This window comes from Accipiter gentilis, chromosome 5 (genome assembly GCF_929443795.1).
Source record: "Accipiter gentilis chromosome 5, bAccGen1.1, whole genome shotgun sequence".
NCBI lineage: Eukaryota > Metazoa > Chordata > Aves > Accipitriformes > Accipitridae > Astur > Astur gentilis.
In genome coordinates, this window is record NC_064884.1 from 26,922,143 (window position 1) to 26,947,501 (window position 25,359).

General features: G+C 40.7%; 1 protein-coding gene across 10 annotated transcripts in view; it reads right to left on the reverse strand.

Moving 5' to 3' along the window:
* The window catches only part of NHSL1 (NHS like 1), a 186,412-nt gene that overhangs the window by 20,691 nt on the left and 140,362 nt on the right, over positions 1-25,359 (reverse strand). For 5 of the 10 annotated variants that reach the window (XM_049800361.1, XM_049800368.1, XM_049800365.1 and 2 more), the window contains exons 3-6: positions 16,194-16,321; positions 13,203-13,274; positions 6,927-7,119; positions 1,905-2,036 (exon numbers count right to left, since the gene is read on the reverse strand). In XM_049800361.1, coding sequence (XP_049656318.1) covers positions 1,905-2,036; positions 6,927-7,119; positions 13,203-13,274; positions 16,194-16,321 — 525 coding nt within the window. The remainder of the gene's footprint in view (positions 1-1,904; positions 2,037-6,926; positions 7,120-13,202; positions 13,275-16,193; positions 16,322-25,359) is intronic. The other 5 variants (XM_049800362.1, XM_049800370.1, XM_049800364.1 and 2 more) reach the window with 3 other exon arrangements.

A 25,359-nucleotide genomic window follows, 5' to 3' on the forward strand; every position in this document is an offset into this window, starting at 1 on the left:
TCGAAAACTATGAAAACCACCTCTGTCAAAAACTATGTGTGTAATTTTCACACTACCACACTAGACACCAAGACCACTGTAACAACCCTGAAAATGAACAGTTTAAGTCATGTCCTGTATCTGTTTTGTATTTAAGTGGCACAAGCGTTTTTAAGTAGCACAAGTCATTCCACCTCAGCTCTAGACAAAGAGCAAAGCACTTTAGTTTAAAATGGAAGAAGGGAATGTAAAAAGTGTCCATCCTGAACAGATGAGAGAGGATGAGGGTTGTCTCTGCTATTCCTCAAACCAGCTGTAAACATGGTATCTGAGGGATTAGCCTCAGAGAGACCTAAAACAGGAGAAGGGCATCTTTTGTTAAGAATAATTCAATATTATGTTTTATGTAGCTTTGTTTCCAGCTTTGATCTTCGGTTAGAACAAATCTACTTTATTTTATTTAACTCTCAAGCTTGTTTATAGTTAATTGCAAGGCTGATAAATGTGTCATTCTCTCTCAGGAAATAACAAATTCAAATTTTGACCTCCAGGAGGACTCCAGGTCTGGAAAGTGTCTCCTGCCAGGTGCCAAGGCCCACTATGGACAGTGAAGAGGGAGGAAGGGAACCCACACTATGAGGAAGAGTTCCCTGTGGCAGGCACAAAACAGAATCCATCCCACAAGAAGAGACGGTCAAAGACACCTGACAGCTTTGGACAAACCTCAGAGCAGCAGTTAGAAATAACATCATTATGTGAGATCCAAAGGTAACGAAATGTGAAGCTGCCTAACTTTAGCTGTCCTAACAGGGTTAGGGCAATTGAATTTTCTTTCTTGAGGCAGGGGATTCCCATGGCAGAGCGCTGTTTCATTATAGATGCTGAAGGAGCACAGTTCCATTCACAAACTGCTCTTCACATACTTGCTTGTTTCTTGGCTTTCTCTACCCCTGGCCCTCTAGCTGATTTCAAACCCATCCAGACACGTTACATATTTTTATTTCTCTTTCTGAAAAATCAAGACAAAGAACCAAGAATTGAAAACATAATTAAAAAAAAGATGCAAAATGCGAGGTAGTCAAACTTTCTGAAATCATCAATATATGAGACAATTCCACATGCAAAGGACCTAAAATTATGCTCTGCCAGCTACTTTAAAAGACATTCTTCCTCTACTGCAGAAAAAATGGAGGGGGAGCATAATTTTATCTGTGAAGTTATAATTTGGGAAAAACTTAAACATCTTTTTTGAAAATAAATATGAATGACCAGATTTAAATCAAAGAATTCTGCAAAAAGTGTCTGAAAGGTCTGCCAAAATTCAGACTGCTTCTTCAACCCTGAATATCATGTATGCTACTAACTGTGAAAGAGGACAGCCTGAGGTAGTGTAAGTGTGACCCAGTAGGCATTTTTCCTTTGGAATAGATGCAATAGCTAATAAGCCCATGTAAATTACTTCCAATCAAATAATACTGATACTTAAGGGGTTGCCAAATAGATCTAAACTACACTGGAAAACATACACGTTTTTCATTGGCAGGTTCAGGAAGGCATCGATGAATTGTTTTACTCCAGTGAGTAACTATTTGCAAGCCAAAATGCGTGCCCGCTTCAGTTTTGCTTCAGTGAACATCCTGGGGGAGCAGACCAAATCTCCAGAATAGCATTAAAGACCAGAAACCTTACATCCCTGCAGATTTCCATTGTACCAGTACACCCTGTTCCCTTCAACAGATGAAAGTCAACAGATAAAAGGTCCTAATTTCCCAATGCACAAGGTGGCAAGGAGGCACACACGTATTTGGAACTGTAATAGGCTATCAGACTGTATTGGTTTCATGAGCACTGGCAATGTTATTAGTCGAGTAATGATAAGCAGTGACAATGAACAGTGGATGGAATACAGTTCTGATGAGCCATACCTAGCTCCTTTTGTATGTTGTCAGGGATTCCTGTAATAGTCTTTCTCCTTTTGACTTTCTTCGGCCGTCTTACCACCGTGTCTGTGTAAATTAGAGACCGCCGAATGCTGGCTTGGCGGTCGAAATTCTCCCCTAATACATGGTAGAACAAGCAAAGCAACATTACTTCCAAGCACGCTGACATCATGCACCTTCTTCCACTAGTTTGGTTGTAGAAATGGAAAAAAAGGCATTAACAAATGATGTTAGCTTGGTCCTACAATGAAGGTTTACACTGAAGGAAGATACTGCATATCGTCACAGTAAGGCTTTAAGACACACATATCCATTACACAGTACTGCAGGTTTTGAAAGGAATTCTGACTTCCTCAGCCCAGTTCAGACCTGGTAAGAGCAGCTCTAATTCCACAAGTGAACAGAACCCTTGCTTTATTTTGGCCTTTTGTGGGTTTTTGTATGGTTTTGTTGTTTTATTTTAAAGTAACGAGCTGCAGAAAAAGCAAATCTGCTCATGAAAATGGTTTATGCGGGAACAGACATTGCTATTGGCAACAGCTATTACAACGTCTTTGCACAGCTCCATCATTAAATCACATGAGACGCTTCTTTTTCATTCCAAGTTGCTCTGAACCTGTCAAATGTACCACATTTTTGGTGGTGATCTTTTAACATGAATACAAATAAGTACTACGGAGCATGCAGAGATCAAACTGATCTTGTGGCCTCATAAATATTTCAGTCAGAGTGGAAGCTGCTTAAAATTGAAACTTTATAAATTATTAGAAAAATATACAAAGCCAAGAGCTGAAAAAATGTGCATGTAAGTGCACGTTGCCAGACAAAGCCTTATGATGACCATGTGCTGTATCATGATGGGACCCAGAAGCACCACTATCATTAAGCAGCTTTTCTTTAGGAATTCACTTTTGTTTAGAGGTTTGTAATTTGGCCATTTTACTAGTAGCAAGATAAAACTTGCTCTGCAGATTGTGAGCTGAGCTAATTCTCTGTCGCTTCTAAAAATCTAATGACTAAACCCCATATCTCACATGTAAGTTCCCTTTTTAGAAGTTAAAGCATTTTAAAGCACTGCTAAATGTCCTTTAGGTGACCCATTTAAAACTTAAATGCAGGAAAAACTTGATATACGTGTATATGCTTTTTGCCTTGTACACTTTTTTTGAAAATTGATGACCAAATTATTTACCTCTAAAAAGTGATTAATGCACAGTAACTAATACATCATGAATATTATCCCTGGCTGACTGCACATCAGTATGATGTGTGTCGTGGAAACAGCATAGAAAACCTCATTACCTCTACAACAGTTAAAGATACAGTCATATATGAAAGTACAGCATGTGGACTTGTGGAAATGCGAAGAAAAAACATAGCAGTTTCATTCACCATATTGTAAATATAAAGACTCTGACTCTGTTTGACCGGAGCCTTGTGCTCCCATGAGCCACACTTGTGCTAATTGGAATCCTTGCAGCTACAAAGAAGTGCCAGTTTCATCCAAGTTTTTAGATTGACTGAAGTCAGGGCAGATTAAGGGAGGAGGAAGCCCATGGGATCTATAAAATTTAGACCTATGGATCCCACCGGCTTAGTAGAAGCTCTGAAATACAGAGACAGACTATCCGCTGTCTGGGGCATTGCCACTATCAGGACGTTAGGATCCTTATGGGGGTCAGGGTCAGGACCATTAGGTAATCCTGCCATGCAGGATAATAATTACTCTAGCCACATTATGACAAATCCAAAGAATTTGAAGGAAGAAGTTTTGCATCTCTGATCATATCTTTATCCATTTGAAGGCCAGCAATTATGCCTGAGACAGTGAGTTGCAAGAAAATTAAAATACAGCTTTGAACGCCCTGGAATAAAATGTAAATGGTAAGTAGAGGGTGCAAACAAGGAGAGAGTCTTTTACATGAAGCCTCAGACAGCACAAACAGGATGACCATGGGGAAATGTTACTGTGTCAGCTGATCCACAGTAACTTCTTCCCCTGAGCTACCCAAGAGCTAACTCAACCAATCCATCTTCAATGGCTTTTGATACATAAAAGCTTTTTCAAAGCCACTGTGCAAATTTGTAGAATTTCAAAGTAGCAGCTTCAATAAATTCCAACAAGCAAAATCAGTATGCCTGTCTTTTTTCTCTTCTCCATTGTCATCTTTTTTTTTTTTTTTTTTTTTTTTTAAGAAAATGTTGATGTTAAATATATTTTGCATATTTAAGGATACTTTTCTTCTTCTGTTACAGGTCTGCAACAAATCATCTAGGCATTCCTTACACAGTTTATTCAGTTCCCCTTCATGCATTTGGATTCACCAAAAATATTTAAGTATGTGCTTAAATCTCACTGAAGTCAGTCAAGCTGGACTCAAGCAAATGCTTAAATGTTTTGCAGGATCCAGCCTAGCGCTGATAACCTCCACCATCACCAGACTCCTCCATCTGGAAGGAAAGTTCCAGAAAACCCACGAGAGCAGGCACCATTATACATCTTTTAACCCCCAGGATACGTAAAAGCAAAGACTGGCCACCACTGAAAATCCAGCCCAACCCCTTCCAGGCCAGAATAAGCTCAGCCCAGGCACACCCAAAGACTAAAACTGCTTCCAAATCCCAATGTCTAGTCAGCAGCTTGTCAGCCTAATGCAATGCCCCCGCAGCTTCAGGCTATCCAACAGATTTTTACTACTACTGTATTAGTTGCAATCTGTTCAGCAAAGAGCCCCAAAAGCTGAACTCGTGGAGCATTTATTGCACAGCCACGGGAGAGGCCATCGTAGCAGAATCATTACTAATGCACTGCTGAAAACGGTGTCAATTGCCAGCAGCCTCTTCAGAGGTTAACCTTTTATTTCATGCTAGAAGTAATAAAATGCAAGTTTTTTGACCTCTCTTCTGGGAGAGTGAGAAAAAGAGCAAGTGAAGGAAAAAGCCAAATCAAAACAAAAACCGCAATGGTTTGTTCCACGGCACGTTGAACAAACGGCACAGAATTTTTGGTCGTTTTTTTCCCTGCCTTATCCAGTAACATAAGGAACTTCACAAAATAAAATTACTCGGTGTGTGGGAGGGCAGAGGAGGGGAGCAGATTGTGACTTTTTAAAGAGGAACAAGGACAGCAGCTTTTTTGCGTGTGTTGTGCGTGGCTCGTAGTCTGTTACTGTCGCTTGCCTTGTTTCACAGCAGCAATATAATTATTCCAAGAGAAAGGAAACAGTGGATCCCAGAGACCAGTCCACATAATGCAACAGCAGTCTTGTTTTACTGCCCTCCATTTCTATCCTTTCCGATTACCGTGTTTATAAGGGAATAAACGCTCAACGGTACACTTTGGAAAGGTGAAGCGTAATAAGCACGTGCACTATTTTTATAAGAAAAGTTGAGAACCGCTGAGTTTCCTGAGCGCAAACCGAACAATTCAGGGGATGCAAGGTTTGCTACACCAGTCGAATTAAGCTGGCTGAAGTCACAAGTGTAGTTCATCCAAACATGGTAATGTTCCCAGTGACACTGAATTAAATCTATCAGGGTTATTTGACCTCTTTCACCTCATTTTTCTTTCTGTGTTTTTATTTCCCCTGTATATTTTCAGTACACAGGGTCATTAAATCAAATAGCAGACTACTCTTTCTGCAGGTATACCATGTTCCTGCTGTCACAATACCTAAGCCCTGCACATCTTATCGATTATGTCAGATTATCCGTTGTTCCCATAACTCGGCTTTCTGCACCTGTATCCTACATTCCCTAGATAATGCCAGCTAGCCTACTAACATTTCAGCATTTCATTTATTTTCCTTCTATTAATTTTCCAGAGGTGAGGTGTTCGTAATTTTCTGTTGTCTTCATGCTATTTATTTCAAATACTTTCTGCTATTTATCTAAGGAAATGTTTCTTGTTGATTTCTCAGAGCTCTCTGATGTTTGTCACAGAAGTACTGCTCCTATACTATTTAAATACCATTAAATAATACTATTTTAAAATACTAATTTATAAAAATATAGGTGAAAAAATTATTGGTAGTCACGCAGGGAAAGAGAACACCTAATTTACTTTCAGAACAAACCAAACATTGCAAGCTATTGATTGTAAGAGCGAGCATGGAGGCAGAGTGCGCCATATGGCGTTTGAAATAAATTGGATATTGAATATCATCCTGGTTTTGGCAGGCAAACGGTCAGTTATTTGAATTAACTAATAACAGACAATCTTGATACTGTACAGAAAAAGAGGGATTATTAAATTGAAGTGATAATTTGATCTTTCACAGAAATTCAAACACACAACAAAGTATCTATTCAGTATTAGGCTTTAACATAATTTAACTTCCACAGAGCGGGAGTTCTGCAACTGTAAAACCAAAGAGCATTTTCAAAATGCAGAGTTAACACTCAGTTCCTAACAAGAAAATGTGGACTATGGTCACGTACGTGGAATGTCTTAACCAAGAGTCTTGCTCGAAGACGTAGTCCCATTAACTTTTCCTGTTCTTACCCTACTCTCCTTGACACCTAAACCTTTTGTTGCTGATAAAAGTGAGACCCTAAAGGTTTTTTTCTTGATTTTTTTTAACATTTAGTCTTTGGAATACAGAAGTCCCTGATAATCTTCCTTACACAAAATTGCTAGAACAAAAACCTGAAATATCATTAGCATTGCATAAAACATGATTTTCCATTACATATATTCACTGCAGTCCACACCAAAACAGTTATTTCTCAATCCTCTTGTATTTCATGAATATCTAATGCTGTTTCAAGCCCATATTATGTAGACTATCTTCAATAATGATAATTTTAAGGGATTTTGAGGTTTTCTCATTAAGTTTGGAGACAGACTATTAAACAAAAAACAGTTTTTACAGAAAGGTGCAATAAGCAATTTCAAATTCATGCATCAAATATGTGAGTGTCAAAATACTATCAAAGTGTATAGATCCCCTTTTATCTGTTCCCTCCCTCATCAGTGTAATGTAATTACTGAAATTAAAAGCCTACCAGTCACATTAATAGGAACCACATCTGTTTGGACTGCCTGGGCTTGTTGTCGCATTTTCTCTTCTGGCGTTGGCAACGGGAGTGACTTAGTCCAGTTGGTTTGGGTGTTAATATCTGATAACTCATTTGAAACTGGAGTTTTAGGCCTCTTGATGGTAATAAGCTTTTCTTCTTCTGAGGAAGAGACGGGACACTACAAACAGAAATACATGCAACAATGTAAGTTTACTACCAAAAAAAAAAAAAAAAAAAAAGTAGGACTATGGTATTACTAAGGCATTGCCACTGCAGTCAGCACAATTACTCATGGAGCAAAATATACCCTCACAAATATCACACTTTGACCTACAAAAAAAGAACAATTTAAAACCCACACAAACAACCCACAATGAAACACCTGGATTGTATTGTATTTATCCAAGACATCTGACCAGTCTAAGGAACGTATACCAATGAAAGAGAAAAGAGTGGTCTTGAGCATAGCAAAGCGCAGTAACTAAATATCTTACACCTTGACATCGTCCGTGGAGTGATTAACCCCGTTCACTACACTGAGGTTTGCCTCTCCTGTCCCCTTCCCTTCCCAGTGACTATTAGGAAGGTGAGATTTGAGCATTGCTTTGCTCCAGCTGTACTAGCATTATGAGGATGCGTAAGGTCTCAGCAAGAAGCCTGTTATAAAGAGACAGATTTCAGGAGAGCTCAGTAAAAGAGCCAGCCAATGCACTCTACAAAATCATCAGCCATGGATCAGTGAGGTAGCAAGAATAACTTTGCTTTGGCCTTGGAGAAACTCATGCCACAGTCAAGGGGTTCACTTTGCCCATTATTCAGGGGGGAAGCAGTTAACAATATTGGTAACCATAGAATGGTCATTTTAAGAGTAATTCCTTATCAAAGTGGCAGATTTTACCTCCATGATGGGCATGTCACTAAAAATAAAAAAGAAAAAGAAAAAGAAAAAGAAAAAGAAAAAGAAAGAAACCAATGAAATAAAAAACTTTCTGCACCAGAAAAAAGAGGTTGCAACAGCTTGTGCAAAACTTTACCCCAGACAAAGTTGTAAGCCAAAAAAGCCATTTGCTTTCGGGGAGCAAAGCTGGTTTTATTACAAGGTCCTTGCTTGCATGGAAGAAAAAGCCATAATGTAGCCTTCTACTGATAGGACAGTACTAGTCCATGGCAAACCCCGAGGACAGGGAGGTTCAGGGCATGCAGAAGACATGACTGGGGCTTCTATAGCAGGTGGTCATAAGCTCCAAGCAAACACGGGGGAAGCAGCCTTCTCTCCTCCCCGCTCCTGCCAGCAAGGCACCCCAGGGAATCCCAGAAGCAGGAGAGGAAGGAAGCTCTGGAGGAAAACCTACCTCTGCCTCCTCCCGCCCCCAGGCAAAACAAAAAAGAGACAAAAACCATGAAGAAGAGTTGCGTAGCGGATGCAGCACTAGCAAAGATCTCTCTGCAACCTCCCGACTCCTCTGCTTCAGGGGTGTTTGCTTTGGGACCTCCCTCACTACCAGCAGACCAGAGTCACAGTCCTCCCCCCCTTTTCTTTATTCCTCTCTCCCTTTGGAGAGCGGAATACTACCCAAAATAGGGTTGTCAGTACTGGATCACTGCCTCTCCCAGTAGTTACTCCCTCACTGCTGTACATGGTCATGGAAAGAAACATTACGGTTATTTATAACATATGGATTTATTATTATTATTATTATTATTATGGGGTTTCGGTCTAAGCGATCTGTTTTTTCTTGAAGCTGAGTGCTATACAAAAGACACGCCCAAACACTGTGCTGCAAACACTGTTTATCATTTCTGGGTTTAATTTTCTTCCTGTTACCATGAGGAGTTCCTGCTGTTTATAAATAAATAACCATTTATTTATTCCATTATACTTAGACTCTACATCCTTTAGGACAAGGCCAAACATTTTATTTAATAAAAAAATAAAGATAAAAGCAACTTCCAGGCAAAAAGCAAAAGAATAGAAAAGTAAAATCTCTTCAGGTAATAATAAAAAACCATTTCAGGCAATGAAATTATTACTAATGTCACCCTGTGGTTTGGAACCACATTTTGAAATGTAGGAGCTTTTCTTTGAGGAAATAATCCATTTCTGCCAGTCTTGCATTTCTTTACTAGAGAGGCTGCAGATGGGATAGAGGCTGCTCTGTAGGAATGGGCTCAGCCCTGTGAAAGCCCCAGCAATTTTTTCAATGCAAGCTTCTTAGAGAACACCAATATTTTTTCAGGCCTGTATTGTTTTTAAAAGGCTCTAAAACCATTTCTATAAAAATATAAAGTGAATGCTTATCTTCTTATGAATGTGTGTACATACACTGTTTATACACAGTGCAGGCACACATATACGTATGTATTTACACACAAACACAAGGACTTTCCTGCCTCAAATAGCTCAAATCCATAAAAACCTTCATTAACTTAAGCCATTTGGGAGAGAGATGCCATTGCAGAAGGGAAAGCTGCCTCCAGGCCATGCTTCCCGCCAGTTAGGTTTAAAACCAGCTGAGAACAGGTTTGTGAGGAATATGGCATGGGGGTGCTAGCCCAGTGTCACGATGGGCACGCGTATGTGCACTTAAAGGAGTCATCGGGGTTGAGGCAAAGAAATACCGCTTTCCCCGTTCTCCAAAGAGCTCTTCTCCTCCTGAATCGGGGCACCAAGGGAGACACCTCAAGCCTGGTTTTCCAGTTTGTGTGGGGTGAGGATGAGCTCCAGTGACCTTCGCTCTGCTTGGTTGACACTGTCAGCATCAATTTCCGTCACATTCAGGCTACACTGCAGTGCCAGGTCTCAGCTGTCATACAGCAGTCACCAGGGGCTACTCCAGTATGTCAAGTGGCAGAGATATTGGTTACAAAGCCACCCTTCCTCTTCAAGGAAATTACCCAAACCATGCAGAACACTTTTTCCATTACAGTATATAAATAGATAGAAGAACTGAAGCATCTACTACAAGGAAATCCTAATTATAAAAAAAAAAAAAAAGTGGAGCAACAATCACAAGTTTTGCAGAATTAAAAGCTGAGAAAATTGGGGACAGATGGAGGAAGACGGCAGAAATTAATCAGCCCAGTGAGCATATAATGAATGAAAAGCAACCGAAAACCCCAATTGTGCAGTTGAGTTCAAAGCACTGTGCCAGTAAGAATGATTTTCTGCCAAAGGACAGTGGTGCGTACTTCTACAAAATAATTCAGTAAAAGAGTTGTGGGTGGTTTTGGGTGTAGGAATAAACGTTGTCATTTCATCTGTAGGTACGCTTTCCATGGTTCCTGAAGAAGCATGATGGTCTCTAAATTCTTTCTTCCAAAGTACTCACATTACAGTGGTATAGAGTTTGTTTGATGTGAGGATACTTTTAACAGGTATGACAAAGCTGTACACAGCTTTATTGCACATAGAAGAAAAAAGCAGCTCACCTTTCAGCTTGCTTCACACAAATTATTTAACTCTATAATCAGGATGAAAATAAGGATTTACATATTTTTAGCGAACATTCCCAGGTTTACAACACAGAAGCTTGAGAGAAGATGCAATGAATTGCTGCTGTATAACAGGAATGTCTGTTACATCAGAAATAGAACTGGACTAGGCAGTACTTTGAGATTATGTATCTGCTTAGCAAAGCTGATCATAAACACTCTGTTCATAATAGAACAGAAAGCACTTGTCCCATTTTTAAAGCATCTCTGATTCATTACAACTTTATTGCTAGAGTTAAATGGCCAAATTTCTGTGCAACATGATGTTACACTCATCTCAGGAAAATTTGTTAGAATTCATTCTTCTTAATGGACATATAGGAAGAGGGAAAGGTGGGATGTAAAAGCAGCAGCCTTGGATGTTGCAGTGTTTTCACGAACACGCATTAGAGGGGAAAAAAGCATGAACTTTCAAATGGGAGTTGAAATGAGAATCCAAGAGAAAAATGGCCTATAAATACCCTGTAGACAAGCTATATGGCTCAGTAAGCCAGAGCCTCTCCAATGCCTTGTTGACATATTGTCCCCCAGCCTACTCAGCCGCTGAGATACAACAAAAGGGTTTCACCATCTCAGCACATTCACGCTATTTGAGAGGTCCCAGATGACAAGTGAGTATATGCTGTGTTTCTTGCAGCATGCTCTGCCTAAATACACTGGTTTTGTATTCCAGGGGTTTACACTACACTGTTTGAAAAAAAAGATGGGACCTCCAGGAGGAAAATTCAATCCATACAAATTTTACCTTTCAGCAAAGGAACTTCAAACTTCTGGTCATGTCATTTACCTCACTGCCTACTGCAATAACGTCTAAAATTATAATTTATCAGGAAAAAAAAAAATTGAGGAAAAAACCCCCAAACCAAATCAGTCTTGTTGGACAGCAGCCATACCAACCCAGCTGTCTATTACTATTTGCCAACATCCTATTTCTTCTTCAACCTTTTACGAGGTTTGATGGCTTCAAGTGCCCTTTTACCCAATGCAAAGGGATCAAGACAAACAGTAACAGGGAAAAAAAAATCCCAAGCCCCAAATCTTTACATTAATCTTTCTTGGTCAACTGAGAATGTAACCATGTGCCTGCTTCAACCTACGGGGTTTCACACTGTGTTATGGAACACTGCCACATTATAAATTTACATGAATTTGCACTTAAGTTTAATTAGTCATGTCTTGCTCTATTTGGTGTCCTCCAGACCAAGGTCCCCTGTCTAGTTCCCCCAATTTTCATAGAATATTCCCATTTATTACTTCTACACACAGATCTTCAGTTGCACTAACCAACTTTGCTATCCTACTAAATCCTTCACTGCATAACCGTCACTGTCTCAGTAAAGAGACTTTTTTTTTGTCAGCAGAAATTACTGACCATCAAGCAAGTTATCATCACCTTAACCAGCATTGCATAAACGTTCCTTTCTTCTTCCTCTACTCTGTTGCAAATGGGATTAAAAACATCAGAAGAGCTGTACTGCATCAGTGCAGAGCTTTAAAAGCCTACCTACGATAACAGCCAGTCAATGGTATACAGCCAATATAACAGCCAATCAAGGTGAAATTAAATCAGAGGATGCATACAGTGGATACCTTACCCTGAATATTCTCTCAGCATTGGATGGAGTCCCCCCCCCACCAAGAATCTACCCAGTTGCCTTCTGAACCCATGTAAACTTTCAGCATCCACAATTCCTGCAGCAGCTGCACAGTGTATGTGGTGAGTGAAGAATTACTCTCTTTAGTTTGTTTCTGCGCTCACTTCCTTATGCTTTCACACTTTATGCTTTGTATTGCTGCTTCAACTCAGCAAACTGAGCAGTATTTTCAAAAATATGGGAAGCAGCAAAATGTACATGTGCTGATTACAAGAGCATCCCCACGCCATGGCAGCAGAGGGGCAGGGAGGCCAGCTGAGGGCACCAGCGCCTGCAAGTACCTCCAGCTCATGCCTCAGGGCTCCCAGGCATTCCCACCTCCAAACTGGAGGGCACAACTGCTTTAGCCTCTCTTAACACCAAGCAAAATTTTGAATTAGACCTCCTCAAGTCCCTGAAGCCAATACAGTTAATGCATTTGTTTTCACTTAAGATACTGAACAGTCCTGCAGATATTGAAGAGACAACTAAGTTTGGCTGAGTACAGTGGCAAAAATAGACTCTTTTTTTTCCCCCATGAATAAGCAAAGTAAGTGTTTTTGCACCCGAGGCTTAACAGACTGTATCAAGGCAAAGTTCATTAAGTTAAATGACAGGACCTGGGGAAAAATACTGTGAGTTTTTGACATACAAACATTTTCATAGATGGAATAAAGACATGATATACTGCATGCCTGGGAGCAACTACTGTCTGTAGCTCACACTCATCATTTAAGAAAAAAAACATTACTCCAAATCAGTGAAGATTTTCCTTGGCTAATTAAAACCCAATGAAGCAGCCATTTAAATAAAACACAGTGTTCATTGGGGGAGGGGTTTCAAAGGAGGCAACTGTTAATAGACAAAAAGGAATTTAAAAATTTCAGTGAACCAAGTAAACAGAGGATATTTGACTGTAGACAAGAAGGAGTAATGAGGACAAATAGAGGAAACAAACCTGGTATGGCATTCTTCTGTTGAGCAGTTGATTTTTCAATATTTTTTTTTTTTTTAACAGAAAACAGAAGCAGGTAACAAGTGAAGAGCAGAATAAGACTGCATATATACTAAATGCTACAAGTAACATCAAGCTGCAGATATGGCAGCTGGATGGTCCCACTCGTGGGCAAGGTACCTTTTTGCTCCAGGGAACCAAGTTACAGCAGGCGCTAATGCAAGACTGAGAGATGCAGTCTAACAGACTAGACTGTTGAGCAAGACAAAAAGAAACACAGAGAATGAGTGATAAAAAGGGAAAGAAAAAAGAATGAGAAAAACACACACAGAAGACAAATACATTTAATATACACAATGTATCCATTTCAGAACATAAGCTGAACCAGAGCTTGAAAGTGACATCTCAATATGTCTTTGACACTCAGAAAACAGACCAATACTGAAGGACAGGAATAGCTCCCAAGTTGCATCACCAACAGTGGTATGTAAGAGATGAAAAAGAAGGACACTGGTCACAGTACTGAGATGTAAAATCCAGATAAACCAGTTTAATCTCCAACAAACTCAATTAGGATCAGCAGAAATACACTGCAGTGGAGCTTGGTCTGTGCTCCATTAACATAACTTGTAAGAATCAACCTAGGAGTAAAAGGGCAGTTCCAAGAACTTCATTTTATATCACAAAACATGAGAACGTTTGTGGATCAAGGTCTCCTCTAGCATCACCTGGCCATGGTTTCAGATTATGGCTCCAGTGAAGACAGCCAAGCAGAATATCTGGCTACATCTTTTTTAAAACCAGATCAAAACAAGTAGGGAAAAATGGTTTCCTTTGTGAAATCACCATGCAGCAAAACATAGGTTTTCTGCAAGTTGGCAATTATGTCAACTTAGAAGCAAATTTCCCAACAGTAAATAGCTATTCATCCATCCACCATTATTCTGCTGTTCTCAAATTTCAACTATTAAGTACTGGATGTACAGAATTTAAATGTTGGCTTTTTTGCTTTGAATAGACAACAAAGCTACAAAGCTTTCATCTAGTGGTGAGGAGTTCACATTTTGAATCACAGGATTTTGGTGACCCCAGTTCCACACTGCTGCTGAAGAACTCTTCTGACAGCTGAAATATGACTTGCTCAAGGCGTAAGACTTACTAAAATTACTTGGCACTTTACCAGTGGGATTATAATTCAAATTCAGAGATCTGTTGTGGTAAGCATTCATTTAAAAAAAAAAGAGTAAAATTTTAGGCCATTACAAAAAAAAAAAGCAGATTAAACAAAGATACTGGTCAAAGGACACCACTAAACACTCAGTTGTACAATATGAAGGGAGAATCATGCTACGTTTTACAAGGGATTAATGCCTCTCTGAGCTGCAAATAAGAGCTGCGGGGTTAAGGTTAAGGTTCTGAGATAATCAGTAACATCCAAGACTGTCAGTTTAGGATCTTTCTCCACAGCTCTGAATCATCCTTTCAGCTAAAAATATTTAAAGTAAACTATTCAATTTGAAATGCAAGTGCTATCCTATCCTTGAAGCATAATTAGTTGCATTAATTTTTTTCAGAATGTACAGAAATTGTTAGTAACACATTATGTTAACACTCCAGAAAAACCTTAACCATGATAAGGATGACCACTCTTAGTCTCTAAGAGGCCTAACCCATGCTTATATGCTCTCATTTGAATTGTTTTTATATTTTTTAAATGTTACATTAGTTTTACATGTGCAGATGGTCATATGCTGCACAGCATTGGCTAAGACTAGTTGATAACATATATGTATGCATATATATGAAGTACATTAATAGCAATGAACAATGTGTTAATACTTTCCCCAGTGGAAATCATAACTCCACTGATTTCAGTGAGGTTTTTCAAATTATCATTATAATGCATTCCACAGTATGAATGTGCTTTACATTCTCTGCTCACTGCCAGTACATACCACACACAGCTAAACAAGATGCTCTAACATTCCCTGCCAATACACAGATATAATGCAATTGCCACCTGGATGAGAGAGTGTCCGTATTCCATGACACCTTTCATTATGTGATTAAAAACCATGGAGGACAGAACTGAAAACACTGTACCCTTTAAAGTAGACCCTTTCAGGATCTACACACTTTGTATAGAGACAGAGTTATTTAGTCCATGCTACAGAGGCACATATGGTTTAGTACGGTTTCAAAGAAATTTAACTGCATTACAATCAAGGATATCCTCCCACTCTCCGAGCATCAGTTGGTGGCAGAGTATTCTGGAATTATTTATCTTGAAAACCCCAGGAGCTCCAGCATTGCGGGTTTGGACAGCCAGGCTCCAGTTCATCTTGCTGTCCACCCCAGCAGTGATGTCCTTTCCCCCAGCACCAAAGTTAGCTTCTCTTTCAGAGCCCACAAGCAACACAGGGTAAGATAACGACAGAGGAGAAAAATTTCTTTTCTTCTTTAGAACACTAATGCAACTTACTGATTCTGTAATTGAAGCGTACATAAATTAAAGTATATATAACAATATGTCTTGAAAACTTTCTTAGGATTTTTGCTCAACTGTCCCTTCTCTTTATTTGTTTAATTAATTTCTAGACTCTAAGCTAAGCATACACGGAGTTGAGATGTGGGCATATAAACATGAAAACCATTAAGCAAACTGAAAAGAAAACCGATAAACCTAACTCAGTGAGCAACCTTTCATTCTTCTGGATGCCTTTATGCAAACAGTTGTGACGCATTAGGACAAAGCCTCTACCTAATGAAACAGCATAACTGCCTGTATTAGCAATTCAAAGTGTGTACATGTTGCTGTTACAGTTCCAGTACACTGATGGCTGGCTAACAGCTCTTCCTGCTACTTGAGTGTCAACACTTAACAGATCCAAAACAGCTACCCTTGCTCGGGTTTTCCCTCCAGAACATTACCAAACTCCTTCTGGCTTTCACACCTTTATTTTGCCAGTGGCAACTTTACATAAACACATGGGTAGAACTGGGATTTTTAAGAGACTACAGAAGTCAGACGACCTAACATCACTGTAATTCAAAGGAATATGCATCTTTACGATGTTCTAAAAATCCTACCTTATTTGAACAATGTTAAGGCAGGCAATTAAACTGCACTAGGCATGTATTCTTTCCAGCACTTTGCCCCTGCACCATTACCTTTTGTTCAATTTCTTCATAATCATCCTGGTAACTTCCACAGATTGCGCTGGAGGACGAGGAGAAGGTAGGGCCCTGAGAGTAGTACTGTGAGCTCCGGTAGCCATCCCGACGCAGCTTGTCACACTCTGCCAAAGGACAGAGAAAGAGGAGATTAATTCATGACAAGAGCCATTACTGTTTACACTCAGTGTACAATGGCACTTAGGAAAGTACTGAATATTTTCTGAAAATGTTTACCATGTGGGGTGGTTTAACCCCAGCCAGCAACTAAGCACCACGCAGCCGCTCACTCACTCACTCACTCACTCACTCGGAAGAGAATTAACTCTATCCCAGCTGAAACCAGGACACCATGCATTAGCATTGCCTGTCCCAAGTGACAGAACCCGAAGGTGCATTTCTCATATTTGCATCTGTATTTCCCCTCCCTCACATATAGCATATACATAAGCCCACACAGCATATATATACATGGCTTTTATTTAACTCAGGAGATGGCTACAGCTTTGGAAAGAAAGGGGAAATGGATTTATTTATTTATTTATTTAAGCGAGGCCTGGCTCCATGTCTTGACAGATGGCAGCATCTTGCAGGATGGGAGACGGAAGCGTGTGAGTAACACCGGGGGTCTCATTTGCCAGGCCGGTAGACATCCATTATGTGCCTTACACTTGAAATGATGATGTTGCTCACTACTCAAGCACCATCTGCTAAATAACTTTGGCACTGACCACTTGTCTTGTCTTCCTACCCGTGGAAGAGACCATTTATTCTGATTTTGGAGAGAGGAATGCAAATCACAGGGATCTCAAAATCTCACGTCACTGCAGAGCACGTGTAGTTTAATACTGAAGAAGTTTCAAAGTTCCGAAAGAATTCAGAACAAACATGCATCCCCACTCAAAACAGCCAAAATCCCAGTCAGCATCTCATCCCTCTCACCCAAGTTTTCCACAATCATCTTCCCGCCTCCTAATTGATATTCAGTGTGATTGTGCTAAAGAATAGCAGACGCCAGAGCATAAGGAAAAATTTAATGTTCAAATGCGGCAACCAAACTCATCAGCCCAGTCAAACTGTTAGCTTTACATTTCCAGAGACAGATATCTCAATCTGTTGAAAGATGAGGAAAGCAAAAAGAAAATTAAGTATTTTGTACATTTCTGTCTAAGGAACTGAAATTTCTGCACAATACACAGGCATTATCATGATGCAAAGTGCTTTTATCATCACTTGCTGGAGAAAGACTTTCTGTGACTGTTATCATCTGTCTCCCTATCTTGATCTTTTGAATACCCCTTAAAATGGAAAACATGCAATGTTTATATTGAGGGCAAGGTTTTAGAGAGGCTTTTGCCTGGCAAATGATAAAGTGGAGTTAGAATTTGCAACTCCAGCATACATTTCCTCTGTTATCCTCAGCTGCTTCTGAGACTAAGGTCTGGAGGACTCTGTGCCGATGGGTTAAGTGACCTTGAACAACCACAGCTCTATGAGGATTTAATCAGTACAGACTCCCCTGTATCTGCACATGCACATCAAGAAGGCAAGCTTACAGTTTGACAGCTAGCCATTTCCATCAGAGCCAAATGTACGTCCTCGTCTATCACATGTTTCTGTATGGGGTCAAAAAGGGCAGCATGGCATGAGCCTGTTAGTTCTCTCTCAATTCGAGGACCGAGGATAGCGGTGTTGGGTTTTGAGATCCAGATCAATTGCTACATCTCAGGAGCAGAGGGTTTACCTGTTTCGCACGTGCGAGCATGCTGACACTGCATGCATCTGGCAAACAGCTGCTGTACTTCAGGAGGGGGTGAAAAATGACTGCCAGCAACCGCAGTAAAACAAATTCCTCCACCGCCCTTCCAAATCTGGCACTGGATCCAGCCAGATCCAGCACATAACACTCACAAATGTGAGCACCCTGATGGGTTGGCTGTTTGTCGGTCTGAGCTACAAATCAACAGGATAAGCGGGCTGCGGCAGAACAAGACAGTCCAAAGACCTGCGTCAACTTGTACCGTGGGTTAACACGCTAAGTTGGCAACTCAGACGCTGCAAGTTTTACCTTCAGATCAGCCGCTAATCACCACAAACAAAGATGAATACAACTTCAGGGGTATGTAAGAATGCAGTTATTTTTTCCTCCCATTCTTGGGGTAATGCCCAGGGTCCTGGCTGGCCAGGCCTGAGACTCTCCAACACCAGGCATCATGGCACACCCCAAGGGTGATGGGCTCTTCTAGAGCATGACAGACACACGCTCTGATGTTAATTGCTTGACCTTATTTACTCTCATAACAAAGGAGATGAAGATGATGAATAGTGCACTTCATGAAGCCCAGAAGAGCTCCAAAAACTTAAGGAAGCCAACACCGAAGGTCTCAAGGCCACCGCAAGTTTAAGCGGACTGACAATAAAAAACTGGCAGTTTATCAAGCTCACAACTGCCATTTGTCCACAACACAAGATCCCTGAAACATCAGAAACTATTGCAGCAACGTTACTGAAGAAGCCAAGAGAATTGCTACAAACTGCCAGGTGAACCACACCAACGAAAAGGTGATTTGTCCCTAAGAACAGCTTTTCTGTATACGCACTGTCACCGTACATTTTGCAGCACAGCAGGAAACACACACCGTGGATGGCACCCGAGGCCAACAAACCTCAGCAGAGGTTTTAGGAGATACCTTTTACTTCACACTGCAACAGCCCACAAGTGCAACACAAGGTCAATCACTGCATCTAACTGAAGCTACTGTCACTGCCAGACCAAGGGTGGCAACTTCTGTTTAAAAACTGTTCTAGCTGGAGGCAACCCCCTCAACCTCATCACTATTATTAAAGGTGCACATGGTCTTCTGTAAGCAATCATGTTTGTGTTTTTCAGATAAAAGGTTTTTATTTATGTAAAAAATACCGACGAAGAAGCTAGAAATACTTGCTCTAGGAAAGAGTAAGTAGGAAAGCTGCTCTAGGAAAGCTCTCTTCCCTCCCGCTGAGTACGTGGGGGAACAGGCGGGCACCAGCAGCACCACGCTGAGAGCGAGGGCTCAGCTGAGCTGACTGTGATTCTGCACCAGAGTTTTGAGCCACAGACAGGCACTGAATTCAGCGCTGCTGTGAATAAGTCGACCTCTCCGCGCAAAATCGTATGGCCTCTATGACAGGCAGTCAGGCCATGCATATGAAAATACTTCCAAGGCCTCTCAGACCAGACCTCCTCTCCATTTAATACGAGGAACTCACATGGAATTGCATCTGACCCTGAGCCAATAACACACAGCAGCAAGTCTCACACGCAGAGGCGATTTACTGCTTTTCCAACAACTTGAAACAGTATTCTTGCATGGTAATTTGAGCCACAAATCACCAGAGTGAACAGAAGGCACAGCACGGATACCTCAGTAATTCGTCTGACATGGTATTACTGTGGAAAACCAGGATTAATGTTTACCTTGTCTGCTTAGTCAGACCTACACACGGCACTGCTCCGCAGTGGAAGAAGGGCTGGGTTTGCTGGGAGGGGACAGGATGAGTTGGCTCTTGTCCTCTCCTTTAACCAACTTGAGTAACATTTCATACCTGCCGAGCTTCCTACCACTAAAACTAGTCGCAGTATCTTCAAGTTTATATGAAGGAAAACGCATTGCCTTGCCAGCAGCAGAACTGGTCAGGGGGAGATGGATTCACGGTTGTTTTTCAGAAGTTTTCCATTAATGTTTTGTTTTTTGTTTTTTTTTTAATCATAAATGAACTATATAAGACTAGGTGCCACTTTTCATGAGGTTCTTCCTAAAACTGTTCTTCTGCCTGCCAGGGTCGGGGCACCCCGTATTGACCTGGCAGCCGGGAGAAAGACTCCAGGGTGCTGGTTTTCAGGGCTGGATCCCATCTGAGCCTGGGCCACCTCCCCAAGGTGCAGCCCCAGCAGCAGCCCAGAGGCACAACTTTCTGCCACCACCCTGGACCAGTCCTCCACGCCTCAGGCCTGAACTCGTAACCATCACTCCCTAAATTAGCCCTAATGAGATTACTCGTATAAGTAAACACTGCCCACGTGACTGTTGCGGGATCAGGCCTTAAGCTCTGTAGCCATCTACATCCACAGGTACACACTCAGACATACTCTTACAAACATGTATTAAAGAGTTAAATGTAAAAAAAAAATTCCACTTTTCTGTGTTTCTAAGTAGTTATTAGTAACCGGTAAAGACACTGGTTAAACAATTAAACTACCACAAGATTCACAGGTATAAACTTAGAAAAATCAGCATCAAGGTTATTCAGACATCTGAATAGCTTTGACTTGCTTAGCATAACTAGCCATCCTCCTGGATAGGTCAAGCAATGAAAGACTGAAAGATAGTGTCCCAGAAACACCTGAATTTGCCTCATTTCCAAGAACAGCACCTGGAACTCGAGACCAATTGCTAAAACCCAAAGAGAGAACGCCGGTCAGACCAGCAGCAGGTTCCTGGAGGAGCAGAGCTGCCCAAAGCCACCGACACAGAAACCCCAGTGCAGAGAGAGAAAGGGGAAAGACCAGCACACGCTTCGCTTGCCTTTGCGCCATCCCCTGGTGTCTCCTCGTCAGCAAGAAGGGACAAGCGACGAGCTGACAGCTGCATCTGCATGCTTGAAAAATTATCTCAGCTAAAGTCACGGTGACTTCTTGGCAGAGCCTTTCATGTTGTAACTTGTATTTTATAGAGTGAGATTTTTTTTCTTTTTTTTCTTTTTTTTCGTACTAGAGAGAGGCTATAACTGCAAGAGTCAGCTAAACTGTCAACTACAGAAATAAATCTGCTGACTAGTATATTAAAACACATTTATCCATTCACTGCACATATCACTGGAAAACTGCTCTACTCCCTGAGGTCTGAAATCTTTTTTTTTCTTTAATCTTCAAACATTGTAGCCAAGTCCTTCCTCTGTAAATACCCACAAACCACATTCCTCCCTAAGTCACAACTACAAACACTATCTTACAAGCAGCTTTTCAAAATTTCACCTAAAACCAGACAGACTGCAGTACAATACACATTCATCTGGTAAAAGCGAACTTCTAAAAATGACCCATTACTTTATAGGTCATGTTGCACTTTAACAATTGCAATATATACTGTATCACTGCTTTTTGTTTTAGAAGAACCTTACGTTTCAAAGCTGAAAAATAACTGCCTATCATTTTAATTTACTTCATGCATATTTTGAATTTGTTTTTCCAGTTAGGCTGAGACAACTAAGACTTCGTGGGTTGGCGACAGACAGGTGTAAGTGTCAGAAGGCCTGGATTCCCCATCCGGCATTGCTGCATCTGAGCAAATCACTTCAGGTTAGATCCAGTAAAGAATATTTACAGACAGAGGCAACACAATCTAAATTTCACGTGTGTGCCTCCTAAATGCAGAGTCCAAGCAGGTATCTACACTCTGCCTGCAGCACACAGGTATACAGCGAGGCACCTCGGGGTAAGTCATCAACTAAGGAAGAACCTGAGGTGCCTTAACTCTCGTCCTCGCCACACAAGTAACGACCAAAGCTGGGTCCAACGCTGCGGGCATCCCTCTCGCGAGGGGCAGAACGTAACAGGGATTTCAACATCTCTGCTTCTGAGGATTATGTGCTTTTTATCCAACAGTTGCTTAAAATACAGTACTGCAAGTTAAGAAAGTATTTTTCATGTAGATACGAATTTAAATTCTTTAAGGATGAGATGAGCATAGGCTAAATCTCCAAATTCCTAACAGTGTGCTCTAAATGCTATGCAAAAAGGTTGCCGCCTGAAGTGTAACAGCCACAGGGAGATCTTGTGTGGGACTGGTCACACCGGTGTGGACCGAGACATGCTCTGAGCACACCTACCAAACTGGGACCTCTCCAAGGGCACAGCTGACTCTCTGTCTGCTTGCATAGATGTAGTTAAGACGTGGATAACACCAAGGTAACTCTGGACTACACAGTTAACTGGGGAATTTCAGGGAGGTAACTTTTCAAGATAAAGAGCTTGTTGAGAATGATTATGCCTGAGACTGTAATTAAAACAGACGCCCTAGTTCAAAGGTCTCTTTGGTTAGTAAAGCTAACTAAAATTACTGCCTTTTGCTCTGTGCCTCTTTATGAGTCCCTCATTCGTAAACTGGGGATAAGAATGCACAGCTCTCTGTGTCGATGAAACAGGCTAATATAAAAGCAGAGCTGTACAAAGGCAATCTTGTTTTCGACAAATATCTCATGCTAAATATGACTTTAAAAAAAGCAGCTCAATTTAATTCCAATGCAGCATCTATTTTTGTCCCTGGATCTAAATATGAGGCAGACAGCTTGCCTCTACCACTTTATATTCCTCCCAAAAATTCATTCAGCTTGGATCAAAGCCCATTTCCCTTAAATGTATAAATCCCCGTATCATCTGCAGAACTTGACTATCACAGGGAGTGCTTCTATATCAAAGCTTTAAAATATGTTGTAAAGCCACAGCAATGATGCACTTGTGTAGCAACTGAACTGTAACCAATGCTGACTGCAAAGCAAGTTCATGAACTTCAGCTGTGATATATCCAGTGTGCCGTTTTCTTCAGACTCCCATTTTAATGGGTCAGCAATTGCAACAGATGTAGTACCGTGGCAACCCAGCTGAAAAAACTTCTGCTCAACAGCTCAGTCTAGATGCTTTGGCTAATACCAGCCTCTGCCAATCCAGCTATCTTGCCTATTATTCCTCCCTCTTCCCCCCAAATGCAATTTTATGTCGCTATTTCTAGATCTTTATTTTTATCAGTACATACAGAAAACCATAAGACAAGCCTGGAGACAGTGAACACTGGTACCCAGCAGGCTTCTTCTACAAGCAAGTGCCATATGAAGTGGCAAGTTTTTAACCCACTGGCAGAACTTAATTGTTTACTGCAAGGCCTTCTTATCTGATGACTAACGAGAAAGGTCTACTAGACTTAAGTTTTAAGACTTATGTGTTCCCTCTCTGAATTAGCAGCCAAGCCCAGCCACACAGGTAGCTTTTAGTATCAGATGCTGTGGGGAGTTTCCCAGAAACAAAGATGTCTTGGGCTCTATGGGATGAAGGTAACCCTAACAGAGGGCTGCTGGACTCTGCAACGGAGCAGTCTGTTGAATGGATACTTCAGAGAAATCTTACTGAAAGCAACCAAATGTATTTATGTTAGGTCAATTCTCTCGCACAAGTGCTCACTGCCTCGTTGGGAAGAGCGTCCTGACGTTGTAATGGGACGCCCAGCCAGGCTGGGAAGCACATCCTTCCAGATTGGCTTCTGCACGCTGCTTCACGGCTCAGCTGTACAGATGCTTGCACTAGCACAAGGATGGGGCATGAAAGTGCAACATTAAAGTATATCAAGTATGCAGTTAGACTTATTTTCAAGGGTCCAAATCAGATGCAAGTCTTTAAGAAGGATCCAGACTGAAAGGAGCTCTGCAATGTGCAAATACCTTCAACAGGGTTAAATCAATGCAAACACGTTGATCACTCCTTTCTTTCTTTTCTTGCAGCTTTTAAAAAACAAATACATTTAATCCCACCCTTAATTCCCCAGGTAATCTGCATGATTTAGCCATACAGAAAACCTTTTTAATGGCACCAAAATGCAACAGCCATTACAAATTATATTTGTTAACAAGCTGTCACTGGGGAGTGCTCAAAATAATTATCACCGTTTGTCTTGAGCTAATTTAAATTTCTGCAAGTGTGTTATACGACTACGTTTAGTGCTGACAAGATGTCTTAAGTTTAACAGTTTATTTGCTTCCTTTTGCGTGTTTGATGCTGGCATTAAAATCATTCTCCCTGCTTTTTCTCTGGCATTTTTATGGATATTTCTTGTTTCTTAGACAACCGAACACAGCTAATATAAAAATATGAAGAGCATTTTCATTGTTTTTTTCTCCTAGGACACTTAATGTTAAACTCAAAGCTATCTAAAGTGCTGCAACCGACCATGTATAACACCCCATTCTAGGAGAGGAAGGAGGAAGAAAAGCAAAAAAGGGAAACAACCAAAAGTCTGATATTCCTTGTGATGGAAGTTGCTTTACTTAGCACTAATACTACACCACAGACAGTAACAGTTCAATTTCTTCTGTCCACTAAGGCACAGATCTGAAATGAGGTGAGGTTTGATAATCTTTCAGTTAAATCTTCCTACTGATTCTGACCTGTATTATAAAACGTTCAGAAAACACATTAATCTGGTTTAGGAAAAAAATAGTATCATTAGTGTTACTTTTAAAGAAATGATCACCTTCTTTTAACCCTTTCACTAGGACTGCTTTCACTATCATGTATATCATGCAATCAATCTACATATAGCCACCCTGTATGTTTTTACACTCAGCACTGCACTATATAACTAAACCTAAAATAGGGAACCTAAGTGCTTCCAAGTAGCTCAATTTTCAGCACAAGAGCAGCTTTCAAACATGTGCAGTGTAGACTCCCAGTCAAATTCTGCTTAGTTTCATTTGCATATTCGCTTTTTTTAAAATCCTTACTAGAAAGGGCAGTTAGAGTATGGAACTTGGCCAAAACCATCAACAGATGTACTGTGAATTAATTCAGGAACAGTAAAAAGGGCAGGATACATGGGCAGAACCTCTGGTACCAACTTGACTGTTGAAATAAATAAATTGATTTCTATTTTTTGATTTTACAGCTCCAAGGCCTTTCAGGAACATATGGTCTACCCCTAGCCTTTAATGGTGTTTTACTTCATTAAGGTTTCCAGTTGGTAGGGAGCTCACATCTTGACATCTCTCTGAACCTGAACCAGATCTATTGTTAATAAAGTGGTTCCACCCTATTTTGCAGCTCTTTAATGAAACATAAGATTATTTTAAGTCCATAATCTTCTCAGCAGGATTATCGACTAGTAGGGCTGACCCTAATATTGCTCATCTGAACAGTGATCTGGCAGATGCACTGAGAAAACAAAGGCTAAACACATACCTGTCTGGAGGGTCTTGCAGCAAGACATAATAGAGGCTTTATGAGTAACTACTTAAATCCGGTTTTATTTGACAATGCTAACCAGATGTCTTCTGGAAAACAAATCAAGTGTTTCAATCACTGCTGCTTAAATACATTCCTTGAATTTGGCCAACAAAGCTAAACAGAAGCTACAGTCAG